This window comes from Puccinia triticina, chromosome 3A (genome assembly GCF_026914185.1).
Source record: "Puccinia triticina chromosome 3A, complete sequence".
NCBI lineage: Eukaryota > Fungi > Basidiomycota > Pucciniomycetes > Pucciniales > Pucciniaceae > Puccinia > Puccinia triticina.
The window spans coordinates 3,822,265-3,835,481 of record NC_070560.1 but is presented as its reverse complement, the minus strand read 5'-3'; the positions used below and the strand labels follow the sequence as shown (position 1 = coordinate 3,835,481).

Here is a 13,217-nt window from a genome sequence, read left to right as displayed (position 1 = left end):
AAGCCCAGTGCGTCCTCCTGAGGACCGGTCTGTGCCGGTCATCAAGAGGTGGTGACTCCCCTCAATGACTGGTCAATGTGGTCATCAAGAGGTGTTGACTCCCCTCAATGACCGGTCAATCCGGTCATCAAGAGGAAACAGGAGTCCCCTCAATGACCGGTCAAGCAGGTCATCAAGAGGAGACGGGAGTCCCCTCAATGACCGGTATATACTGGTCATTGAGAGCTGTGCATCCTCCCAATGACCAGTCTGTGCGGGTCATCAAGAGGTGGTGAGTCCCCTCAATGACCAGTGACCAGTCATTGAGAGCTGCAAGTCCCCTCAATGACTGGCACAGACCGGTCATCAAGAGGAGGGTACTGTACTGCTGAGTCCCCTCAATTTCTGGTACTGGCCATTGATACACATTTATGTTTGTAATGTTTTTGTGTACAATAGTTGGTTTGGCCAGGACGGCCATCAATATATATACATACATATGTATGTCCATGGATGTCTAGGGTTGGGGATATTGAGGGTTGTATGCGGGAAGGAGTGGAGTATCACAGGCCTCCGGCAGTGTGATATGTGAGCCAGAGGAGCTATGTGGGGAGCTATAGTGTCCTAAATCTGGTCTTGGTTTAGCTCCCCAGATGGGCTTTCCTACTTTAGATTAGCCTTTACCGCCTCCGGTGGAGGAGCTAAATTGGATCTGGGGAGCTAAATTTGGTTTAGTCCCTCAATTTGGCTCCCGCGGTAGAGATGCTCTTAGGGATGAGCGGGTAGAGACAGAAATTGAACAATACTGTTAGAGTGAAAAATTTTATACCAGTGACAAACCCATTGGACCATCCAAGGCACTTTACACTCTTTCAATTGTTTTTCTTTTCTAGATGTGTTCAAGGTTGAGTTGCATAAAATCATAAAATTTCAAGCTGAAAAAAATATGTACAACTCAAACACTCATAGTAGAGCAATATTTCCAAAATGGTACATAAAAAATCATCACATAAATTTTTATGATTTCATGATTTTATGTATTGAGAATTTTATGATTTCAACTTTAAACAGCCTGTTCTTAAATTGTCAGCCTTGAGCGCATGAGACTACAACACCCATGCGCCATAAGGCAACTATAGACCACCTGGCCCAGCAAGGGAAGACCTCCCTGCGCCAGAAGGAGCGCAACATGGATACTAGCTCTATTGAGACTAGTATACATTCTTAAAGGGAATAATTATTCCCTGAAGGACAAACACCTGTCCTTACTGAAATGAAGGCTCAAGTGTAGCAAATACAAGAGTGAGCGCTTAAAAGCTAGGGGACCTCGCCTTGAGGAGGATCCCCCAGATTATACCTAACTGAAGATTAAGAAGTTAGATTGTCTCATACCTACCAAGCCCAAGTGATTACAACACAGGCTGTGATTTGGGCTTTTATATAGTTCTCCTTTTCTCTATATTCCTTCATCCCTATTCTCTTTTTGCCTTATCAACCATATCTCTTCAACATTTCATCCATTCTTATCTATTTTACTCATTATTCTTAGTCCTCAAGCTCTTGTAGTGTACTCTTTAAACCCTCCAATACTACAGCACGCCCAAGAATCTTATTCAGTGGTAGTCACCAAAGAGACTACCCCTGACATAAATGTACCTGTCAAAGATAAGAGGAGAGCTTATAAAGCATATTTAAAGATAATTTTCTGAGAGTGAAGAATGTTTAAATGCCAATCTAAATATCCAACACTCAAGATTTCATTGGAACTCATACATGCGTACCAAGACCACTAATTAAGTGAGAACCAAAGATCTTCATCCTTCACTGCAAAAGAAAAATGTGTGAAGTGTGAGCAGTTGACATGCAGTAACTCTGAAGTTTGTGGTGTTACACCAGCCTTACTCAAGGTTTGACTCAACCCAAGCTTCAATGCACAGTCACTGTGCTTCTTGCACAGTGACTGTGCCAACAAAGGCACTTGTGCATTCAGGTGGAGTTACAATGGTAGCTTGGCTTGAGTATCCTGCATGTCATCTGCAAGCAGTTGACCAAGTTTTTTTTGCAGTGCTTTAAATTACAGTTGGACATCTCTTCCTCACTTCTCTTTTCTTGTCCTGGCTGTACCTATTCATTTTTTTTTCTTCTCATTCCACCATTGAAATATTGGTTGTAAACCTTGACGCCTAAGCAGATATCAGAACGGTTCACGACGTACTGAGTAGTGTTAGATTAAGCTTGTCATTACATAGCGTGCAAAGTCAAATCAAGCTGCAGTCCAAAAAAAAAAAAATCCTCTGGCAAGTGAACATGTCAAGAAAAAGACAAAAAGGGATAAGGATGAATGAAGCTAAAATGTTGAGATATCAAACAAGCACCCCATTAGATTGAGCGGGTTGATTTAAGGTATCGGTGGGTCGCTTATATGGACGAATGAGGGAGGACCAGAGTAGTCGACTGGGCGGGACGAGGTGGGGCGAGATGTCGATTAATCGATTGAACTCGAAGTCCAGTTCGCGGTCGTTGGTCTGGCCGCGATTGGGCTCGATAGGTTCCAGGAGAGATCGGTGAAGATCTATCTTGGTCTGGAAAAGGTCTTGGAAAGGCAATTGGGTCGAGATCCCAAGCTCTTGCTCGATCCGTAGCGCCTGATCCATACTCGAAGAAGCGTGATCATCAACCGCCTCTCCTCCCCGGATCAGGCCTGAGCTAGCAGTGATCAAAACCAAGCCGTCCAAGATTTCATCTTTCCTCAACGATTCCTTCTGCTCTGCTGCGGCTTTGGTGGCGATGAATCGACCCGAATAAGGCGCGTGATTGATTTTATTGTTCAGAATCGTCTTCTTCGAGACGACATCAATGATCGCCAACCTGTTAACATTTGATCTTTCTTTGTGCTTCGATTTCGTTTCCTCTTTCTTTCCCCCCTTTTCTGTCCCTTCGTCTACCTCTTTCTCTGCCTCTGCGTCTACATCTTTCTTGCCGGATTTTTCCCCTTTCGCATCGTCATCGCCAGAGGGCTTTCGATGTATGAGCACCACTTTGTTATTGTCGGGCGTCTTAACCATAAACTGAGGCGCACAAGACCAAAATCCGATTTCTGTCGATTAGAGCGATCGCAGTGCATGTAACAAGATGATCAAGTCAGCAAAGGACGTCACCTCACGAAGAGAGAATTTTCGAGCAGGACGTACCAGAGCCGGTTAATAAATCCAATAACCCACAACCAAAGTTACCGAGCAAAAAGATGAACTGATGTTTATCGCCCATGAATTCCAGATCTTTGATGAAGAACTTCTGCGGTAGACGATGACTAAGAGAACCGAAAGAGTTCAGATTAAAGCTCTTCAAAAACGTGAAGTGTTTCAAGTCCCAAATCGATATGATGTTCCGCCCGGAGCTATTATGTAATACGACAAAGATCGAGTTATCCTTGGCGATCACCGTCTTGGAAACGCCATAATTTTTGAGCTTCAGTTTGATCGATTTCAGGTTTTCGAATTCTTTTCCAAATGATGAGTGAATTTTTGTACTTTTGGGTAGCGAAGTCGTCATAGGCGTGACCGCGGTTGGAACGGTTATCAGATGCGGACTGATTGAGGAAGAGGTCCATATCTTGATCGTCCCATCGAGCGAAGTCGTGATTATTTTCGGGACCCGGTCCGTCGATAGTTTTAGCGAAGTGATTTGAGAGTCATCGTGTGGATTGTCTACTCGTGCTATCACATGGAATCTAAATATATTTGCCCGCATAAAGAAAGGCCGGATTAACCATCTCAGTCTTGCTAAGTCCTGTAACTGTTGGATAGCTGAAGCGCGATTGTGACTTACCCATCCGAATTCCGCTCTTGAACTCTTTGCCAAAGCTTCAGAGTGATTTCAAGCGAAAATCCACGCTCTTCATCGACCCAGCTATCGATGGTAGCCAAGTACTGATCCTTGATCCCACCCAACTCGGCAAACAGTAGCTTGGGCTCAACGATGGGCCGGTCGCTTCGTCGACTGACGGTATTCTTCGGTCTCACAAAGATCTCACTCAACACCCTTCCCGAGCAACCATCCAAGACCTGTAGCCCACATGGATAAGAGGACTGGACGAGCACGTTACCATATGGCTTGTTGTGACCTTGAGAGGATTCTGGCGAGCAAATAGGTGATATAATAGCTTGTTGGGTGGCTTGTTTGTAAACGCTGGGCAATTGATACATCTTGGGTAGTTTCAAAGTTTTCGAGAGACTCATGGTTGCAATGTTGACGATCATCAGGGTTCCATCTAGACCAGTGACCAATGCCCCGGGCTCGTTGACGTCCACTTTCTCGATTAGAGAGATACTCGAGATGGGTGTGCCTAATCGGGGCAAGAAGGTCTTTGAATCCAATCCGATCCCGCTGAAGTCTTCCAGTCTCCATAGGACGAGCACGGCCTCTTCTCCTCCACTCAGTAGGTGGGATCCATTGCGAGTAAACGTGAGATCAGCCACAGCGTGAGAATGCCAGTGGGAGAGCGATGTAGGACAGGGAAGAGCGACACCTGGCTTCTGAGTAGCTAATTCGGCAAGAGTCTTCCATTGGGCTTCGGATAAGGCATGCCACAGTGCGATCTTTCCTGAACTCGAACCCGTTGCAAAGAAATCGCACGGCACACAGGACACGTCGATCGATGGAGGTTGCGAGGAATCGAAGTGGTCGGCATGGGTTTTGGTTGGGAAGGCAATGCAAGTGATCGGCTCGGGGGCTGACAAATGAAGCGTTTCGAATTTCACTTTCTTGGATAGTTCTTGATCTTTGACTTTGTCAAACAAATCGATCGGCTTTAACCTGATGATCCATATGTTCAGGCCAGTAACAAGACCCAGCCAATTTCCACAAGGGCTTGAAGAGAAAGCAGAGATAGGATTGATTTTGAGGAGATGAATCTTCTGGATCTGTTGGTTCGTTGGATCGGGAGATGATGGATCGGGGAGCTTGACAGCATAGAGGACTGCCTGTTCACGATTCTTGCTTCTCGTGCCTGGAGGCGGACGTTTAGACTTGGGATTTTTGGGCTCTTGGGGTGCCTTTCTAGTGACCAGCAGCAGGGTTAATGATGTGGTAGTTGATTGATCGGTGGACGATGGACAGGAAGGCCGGAGCGAGTTTCGGATGACGGCATGGGTGATTGAAAGGCTAGTTTGATAGGTGGCTTTAATGGCGTTCTCGATGAAATCGTAGAGGTAAATCTGGCCCGAAGATGATACTAGGATGAGAAGTCGTTGGGGTGAGATAGGGTGTCGGAGAATCTTGATCAGTTTAGATTTTTGGGAAGGATCGGGTATGCTGAGGCTTGAGATTAGCAGGTTTGATTGAGTGGAATAGACGTGGATGGAGAGCGGTAGTCCAGCGAGGAAACACAGTCTAAAAACAAATAAAATACGCTGGTGTTAGCCAATGTCCGTTTCCTTTTTTGTAAGGGTAGACTTACTTTGAGTCGTCTGAGATGACTGGCTGACAGCTGGGATGGTTGGGTTGGAGCAACGTCTGCCACTTCATCTTGCTTGCTCTTTCGCTTTCGTCCGACTGGGGAATTCTTGGCTACAATTTTGGATATTTTTTTCCAAACGCAGCTGTTTAACTCAGGACACCCGAGTTGTGGTTGGGTCCCTCGAAAAGTGCGGGCGGGGTGCCCGCGCTACGAACTTTGCCGCCCGAGCTCACCACTGGCCTGCCCTAACTTAACCCTCGCTTCGGAGGACCCTGGTGCAACCCTAACTTAACACAAGTCCCTCGCTTCGGAGGGCCCAAGCGCCCCTCGCGCAAAGCACGAGCCCCCAAAGGAGGGACTTGGGACTAATGTCCCCCAACTGAACTAAGAGATTCAGATCTTCCAATATATGAACTTTTGCAGGGGATTTTGTGCTGTTTCAATTTTGACCCTATTCTCAAAGGGCCACATGCATTCCCTTTAGACCATGAGTCCATTCTGCGCGCGGTGCTAAACTTCTAGTAATTGTGTCAAGGAAGTGTGTAGAACTGAATTGATCATAGATCAATACATTCTATTCACTATTTCCTCTAGGATGTATAGGAAAATCAGGTAATTTTCACAATCACCCGAGTCTAGGGAAAAGATTGAGTTTGTAATTTTGCACTCAATCAGGCTAGAGGAGTATCTGCAGATTGCTTTTTTTGTGAACATAAGTGAGGAGGGTAAGCAAGGCAAAACCAACCCCTCTGTATGTCACGTTAATCTCCCCTTCCCCCTCCCCCGTTTCCTTGGTTAAATTCAAGGTGAATAAAAACAGGGTCTTGGTTAATTGACTTCCAACTAGCAAACGCGGTTTAAGTTGGGAGGACCGCTACCCAACGTTACGCCTGGGTCACGCGGACCAAAAATTGACCCGGGCGCAATTTGGTAGTAGGAAGTCAAAAATGGAAAAACAAAACAGTAGTCGGATTTATAATTTTTGCAAAAATGGCAAAAAAAATCACAACTCCTCACATTGGGGCCCAAGCCCCGCCAAAACTTTACAGAGGGCAGAAACCCCTCTCAAGAGCATATCTTGAGCTGCACGGCATTAGCACACCTCAGGAATGGAGTGTGCTACTGTGCGTGCATTTTGGCTGGTGTCCTACTAAGGAACACCACCAAAACCATAGCCACAGTGCCCCAAAGGGTCCCAAAATTTTACAGTGCCCAGATTAAGCTCTGAAAACAATATGATGAGCTGTATGGCATCAGTACACCTCAGGAATGGGGTGTGCTACTGTGCACGCATTTTGGCTGGTGTCCATAGCCATGGTGCCCCAAAGGGTCCCAAAGCTTTACAGTGCACATATTAAGCTCTGGAAAAAATATTATGAGCTTCATTCCATTAGAAAACTCCAGGGATGGGTTTGGCTAAGGTTTTGGTGGTATTCCTTAGTAGGACACCAGCCAAAATGCGCGCACAGTAGCACACCCCATTCCTGAGGTGTGCTAATGCCGTGCAGCTCACCTTATGCTCTTGAGAGGGTTTTCTGACCTCTTTAAAGTCTTGGTGGGGCTTGGGCCCCGCCGTGAGGAGTTGTGACTTTTTTTTGCCATTTTTCAAAAATTGTAAATCCGACTACCGTTTGTATTTCCATTTTTGACTTCCAACTACCAAATTGTGCCCGGGTCAATTTTTGGTCTGCGCGACCCGGGCACAACGTCGGGTAGCGGTCCTCCCGACTGAAACCGCGTTTGGTAGTTGGAAGTCGAAAATAGGGTAGTCGATTAACCAAGACCCTAAAAACAATGGGTGGGTGGGATGGTTCTTAAGATGAAACTTTATTTGCTGCCGTTGGCACGCAAATAAAGGAATGGGTGAAGGCAAGACTGATAGAGCTATCAGCCTAGAAGTCCCTCCCTCCGGGTGGCGCAATGCAACAAGTTTTTTTACACTCTAATCTACGAGGAGAGTGGAAATTAAGTTAGGGTTTGGGGCAGAGGGTTGGTCACCTCTCTCCTGGAAACTTAAACTCTCAAATAGGGTAGGTTTTCTGTTCTCTGAAACATCTCCAACAGGCCGGAACCCGCAGGCGGGTGGTCAGGTGGGGCATCAAATTCCTTCCAGCTGGTTGGTCCGGCGGTGAAGGATTTTCGACAGCAAATCAGCAGGTTTCCGGCGTACAAACTTTGGCAGATTAGGTTATCTAGTCGGTACCTCTGTGGACCGCGGGTCTGCTTGACGCAGCCGCATTCCTTCTTCCACGTTGTCCCCGCCCCCTACGGGCCGGGGCTAAGCTGCGCAGCGGCTGCTGGCGCGTGAGTGGGTTCATTTGACGTTGTTCCATGGACCTGGCCCCCATCTGATGCACTCCTGTAACATCTATGAATCTACAAGCGCACTTCTGGTCAAAAAGGTGAGACTCTGAGAGGGAGAAGAATGTGACAAGTCAGAGCAATTCAGTGTTGTTTGCAATGATATGTAGCTCTTTCAAATTCTAACGTGTTGCAAATGAACATCCTGGAAGTTTTACTTGATACATATACATTTTTGGCCCTCACACTGACTGCACGAGAAGACGCGGAGGAGAATCGCATGGTGCGGCTGACCTAAAATGTGTATATAACCTTCATCAAATACAAATGAAATCCTGGTACTTATAGAATTAACCAGAAGGGATTCTGTAACGCAAGGCTCATGCGGGGAAGATAAAATGCCCGTTCATTCACGGTGTCTGTAGTGCTTTGGGGTAGAGAAGCAACCAGTCCCTTCACGTGCTGATCCCTGGCTGGGTAAATCATTCCATTGCATACCGGCTTCCGATCTCCTCTTCGGTTCCCACATCTGGCCAGCAATGTTTTTCTCATTGATCCCCGTCCTAGTTGGGTTCAATTATCCGCTTTTTTTTCTCATATTCCGAGTGGTGATGTGACATTAACTGATATATTCTCGTTGTTTGCCAAAACTGAACAGCTCGGTACCGTTGTGATTCTTTCTAGCTACCCACCGCCAGGTGCACCTTGGTTTGCGTCAGCGTCTCATCAAATATTCCGACGAGGAGTCGAATCAGGACCTGGTATTTATCTCACAGGATATATGTCAGAAAAAATCAGCGGAAAGGAAATAGTCGATGGCCAGCCTACTTTTATGAAGATAGCTGATGCTACAAAGCGTGCCGTAGAATATCTGAGGAAGGGGAAGGAACCAGTCTGCGATCAACCCTTCATGGGACACGAATATCCTAACCCAACTAGTTCAACTTGTACCGACAAAGTCAAGCAGTACCTTGAGGCAATGTATCGTTACGGTTATCAGTCGGGTAGACTTCGACCGGTTCGTATAGTCGAGGAGGGCGAACGTGGGGGTTCACGCGGACCAGATAGTGGAAAGTCTGCTGACCAGCCGTTCAGTAAGGACAAGGATTCGTTCATCGAGGATAGGCGTCAAGGCTCGGCTACTCCAACGCCTTCAAAATCCGAAATTGAACAAACCCAAGCATCTGAGCCATCCTACGAGCAGGTTAGGATACTCGAGGCGGGTGCAACATGCCCAGTGTGTCTTGAAGGCTACCGAAACCCCACCACGAACGGCCAAGGAGGAGTGCGATGGAATTGGATTTATAATTGCGACAAATGCTCTACACACTACCATCACCACTGCCTCAAACGCAGGTATTGCCCGAAGTGCAATGAGCAAGTGAAAACAAAATCTCCCCCATTGTGGAAGGTGGCCAGAAATGCGCTGATCAAACCTGGCATGGCGAATAAGTTTATCAGGGTTTTGAGGAATTTCAGTTAACATATGCAGTCCTTCGTGAGGTATATGCGACATACAACCATAGGCCTCTTCAAAATGAATAAATACATACAATTCATATGCAAGGATTTATCAAGTCAAAAAAACCATCAGCAAGAATCTTGCACATTGTCCTCATTCCTCCTGTCTCATCGCTCACCGCACGCATCATCGGTCATCTCCACGGCACACCTGATCCCTCACTCCTCGCTACACACTACATCCAAGCACTTCCTATCTAATTGTAGACGATCAGGTGTCAACAATTCATCCAGCACCTTTCAATCCTGTGATCAGTGGCGTACTGCGGTGATTTCATAACACCATCACCTCAAAATGTTATTGGTCGCTAGCTCTTGCTCCCATCATTTTCCGTGGACGACCAAATAACATACAAATTTCTTTATACTCAGCCAAGTCACAGATGTTTGGACCAATTATGTGAAATCTCGCTCCAATATTTCTTGATTTTATCAACTTTATGTTACTCAAATTCTCTCTTCGTCAATTCATTTCAATTTGTCTTGTGAGCACAAAAGAAAAACAGACTTCCTTTGTGCACTGCAAAAAGCGCTTTGTTTGTGCACCGCGGGTGGGCAACCCAACGTTGCAACCCCAGTACGTGGTTCTGGAAGATAAATTGAGCACTGCGGATTAAGCAAACACAAGTTGTAAATTTGTTTCTCAGTCAGACAGCAGAGGGGTTATTCTTAGGGTGTGGCTAAATGCACGCCAAATGTTGACTAGGTGCAGCCAAAAAAGGCATGCACAGGCGTGTACACCATCCTTTGTTGCCTTGCAGGGACGTGAACGCCAAGAAAAACGGAAGCCCCAGTCCCGTACGCCTGCATACTTGGCGTACGGGACTGGGGACGCAAACTCCACCGCGCACCAGCAGGGGGGGCTGCTCATGTATTTCTAAATTTTCCTGGTGTATCAAGGCATTGAAATCTCCAATAAAACTGAGGGAGGGTGTAAGAATAGGGCCGTGCTAAATGCACACCAATATTTTACGCCGGGAGTAACGCATACCCCTTGGCGAGCTGGATTTGTACCAGCTCGCCGGGAAAATTGCATACCTGATCACGGCGCGCTAGGCTTTGACCAGCTCGTTGAGAGTTATATCTGCCGCCGAGCTGGTACAAATCCAGTTTGTCAAGAGGTATGTATTGGCAAGCTAGAATTGTGCCAGCGCGCTGGGTTTGGTATGCAAGTCTTGGGCATGCCAAAAATATTGGTGTTCCAGGCAACGTGAAGCGCAGCGCAGCACTTTTTGGCCCAGCTGCGCTGCACGCTTTTTGAGTCAACAATTACACTATTTGGCCGGAGCACGCAGCTTTTGCTTCTTTGGAGCTATCATAGCCATGACATACCGCAGAAACAATCCACTGATGCCATAGGAAGCGCCCGAGGTTATTATATAGCACTGTTTTTCTGTTTCTCTGTTTTTTGGAGGGGGGGGGGGGGGGGGGAAAGTGGCTTTCTTTTATTTTAGTGCTATATATAGTAGACTGGAGGAGAAAAAAACCAACCTATTTTTTATTCTCTGATATTTTCTATTCTAGCTTGAAGGAGATGATTTTCCAAAAAAATATCCAGGCCAAAAATACTAGTGAGAACTAGATTTTCTCACTGGATGCAGTTTATTTTGACATGTGTAGAGCACTTGACTGCATCACCTGTCACAGGTCTGGTCTGGCAGTGTCAAATTTGCTGGTCAGCTTTCATAATGAAATGGACAGATCTCCCAATGACAAGAATTTTTTGTGGGCTTTCACAATTGACTATGCATCAGCTGACTGAAAACATTGACCTTGGATTTTGTTTCTGGAATACAACCATTATCTGCCAGGCCAAAGGAGGTGCACCAAATTCCATTGCCAGACACTTTGGAGCCAGACCTTCTGGTACCAAGTAAGCTCCAACTTTGCTTACATGTCAATGGTAAATTTGACTCACAAAATGTAGAGTACATAATAGGGGGTTTCAAAGTTGGCCAGATGCAACTTGCATGCACTTTTACAAGTTGGTGTTCAAGTTTGTTCTTGAACGCTGAGTTGCAAAAGTGAATGCAAGCCACACTTCAAGAAGATGAGCCTGATGTATTGAGCTGCTGGGGAGAATTTTTCCTAGGTGAGTGGGCACAGGCTGTGTCCACATGGGCAGGATAATCCACCCTTGGCCGGTAGGCACAGTCTATACCTCCCAGCTGGGGAGGAGCCGCCTGCAGGGCAATTTGGTTGGCTGACTCCCAAACAAGCAGACAATTCCTTCCACAAAAAGCAGGCCAAACATGTCAGTCTCCACCCTTCCCCGGCAGTGGATGTGGAAGGACACAACCCTGGCAAGCCCCCCAAGAGGGAGGTGTTGAAAAAGGTATGGCAAATTGGACAAAATCTCTGGAAGGTACTCTTGAAAAAGTTATGAAAGCACCAAAGTGCCTTTTAGGGTGGTCATAGAAAATGTGTGCATCTTTGGTCAGACCTTGGGGGGTAGTTATGTAGTAGGTATGTGATTTGTGTTGGCTCAGTCATTTGGGTTGGTTGACACACTGGTATCAGACTGCCTTCTCATGAGAAACAAGGACCATCTTCTGCAGGGGGGCGGGGCGGGGTGGGACAGTTTGCTGAGAGTTCCAATGGCTTGCTTTGAAAATTGTGACAGGACTTCTTGGGCTCAAAGGAAAAGGCTGCACCAGGTTGACTCTCCAGATACATACCCTCCTGCCTCCCGCACCCCCCCTCCCCCCTGCCAGCAATGGTACCAACACCGCAAGAGCTACGCTTTGCTACAAAAAGCGGTGCTTTTGTGTAGCGAAGCGGGGGTACCGCTTTTTCAAATGACAATTAGCGATAGCACGAGCGGAAGGCCGCTACTTAAAGCGGTAGCGAAGCGCCAGTACCACTACTTTAAATATGATTAGTCCATAGCGCAGCGAATTTTTTTCCGCTTTTGCTAAAGCTGAGCGTAGCGGCGAAATCGGCGCTTTTTGGCGCTATTAGCGCCTTGTAGCGCCCAAAGCGTAGCGAATGGGGCAGCTTTTCTTGAAAAAGTGTAGCGGGCCAGTCCGCCTTTCTGTGGAGACTGCCTTAGATGAAAATTAATCATCAATCCTCCATCAATTATGATGCTGGGGATTGATATTGGAATGTTGCTACAGTAGCGCAGCAAAATCGCTAAAGTAGCGTTTTTTCCGCTACTGTAGCAATAAGCGTAGCGGAATTCCGCTGTTCACCGCTGAAAATAGCTCGCTATTTTTGCGGATCTTTTCTGCTTGAAAAAAAAAGCGAAAAGCGTAGCGCCCAGTCCGCTACTAAAAGCGCAGCGAAGTGGGACCCAAATCGCTACGCTTTCGCTACGCTTACCGCTTTGCGTAGCGTAGCTCTTGCGGTGTTGATGGTACTCATTCAAAAGGTATGGATTTCTCAAAAGACACCCTACCGTACTCTTGAATAAAGGTGTTAGTTGCCCCATCCAAGGGTATTAGTTTTGGGCAAACCCTGTATTTTTCAACACCCCCCTCGTGGGGGGCTTGCTGGGCTCCTTCCAGGACCCCTCCCAAAATACACATCCCGGACCAATGTTTTGGTCCCAGAGCAGTCCCCAGACAGGCCCCAAGCGGGTCTCCCAATGTCCCGTCACGTCGGGCATTGCTTTACGAAGCCATAAAAGAGAGAAGAATGCAATTTGGGAGGAAACGCTCTTTGGCAACCAAGCCGCTGGATGAGGAGATGCTAGTGGAAGTTTAGGCTCGATGTTGAGCTATGAGACCAGAAGATGGTGATTGCAAAGACGACAAAGCACATGAAATTGGGGAAAGACTACAAGCCCTCTTGATGGTAGTGATTATTAAACCAAGGAGCAATGAATGCCGCCGGAACATAATTGTGGTGCAGAATCCTGCGCTAATGTTTGCCGCACTCTTAATCAGCATCCAAGAGCATCCCATTCCAGCTAGTAGATTCCAAAGGGCTCACCTCTGTGTCTGTAGTGGAGTAT

The 13,217-nt window shown here is 46.7% G+C and overlaps 2 protein-coding genes across 2 annotated transcripts; one reads left to right on the top strand and one right to left on the bottom strand.

The window, feature by feature from the left end:
* Positions 1–2,342: 2,342 nt before the first annotated feature.
* PtA15_3A445 (uncharacterized protein) lies at positions 2,343–5,505 on the bottom strand (the record flags this gene model as incomplete). The annotated part of the gene is made up of 5 exons (XM_053167414.1): positions 2,343–2,873; positions 3,042–3,076; positions 3,171–3,709; positions 3,808–5,370; positions 5,438–5,505. The coding sequence occupies 5 exons, from the start codon at positions 5,503–5,505 to the stop codon at positions 2,343–2,345; spliced, it is 2,736 nt and encodes a 911-aa protein (XP_053018633.1).
* Positions 5,506–8,277: 2,772 nt separating this feature from the next.
* Positions 8,278–9,221, top strand: PtA15_3A444 (uncharacterized protein; the record flags this gene model as incomplete). Its single annotated transcript, XM_053167413.1, has 2 exons — positions 8,278–8,304; positions 8,397–9,221. The coding sequence occupies 2 exons, from the start codon at positions 8,278–8,280 to the stop codon at positions 9,219–9,221; spliced, it is 852 nt and encodes a 283-aa protein (XP_053018632.1).
* Between the last annotated feature and the right edge of the window lie 3,996 nt (positions 9,222–13,217).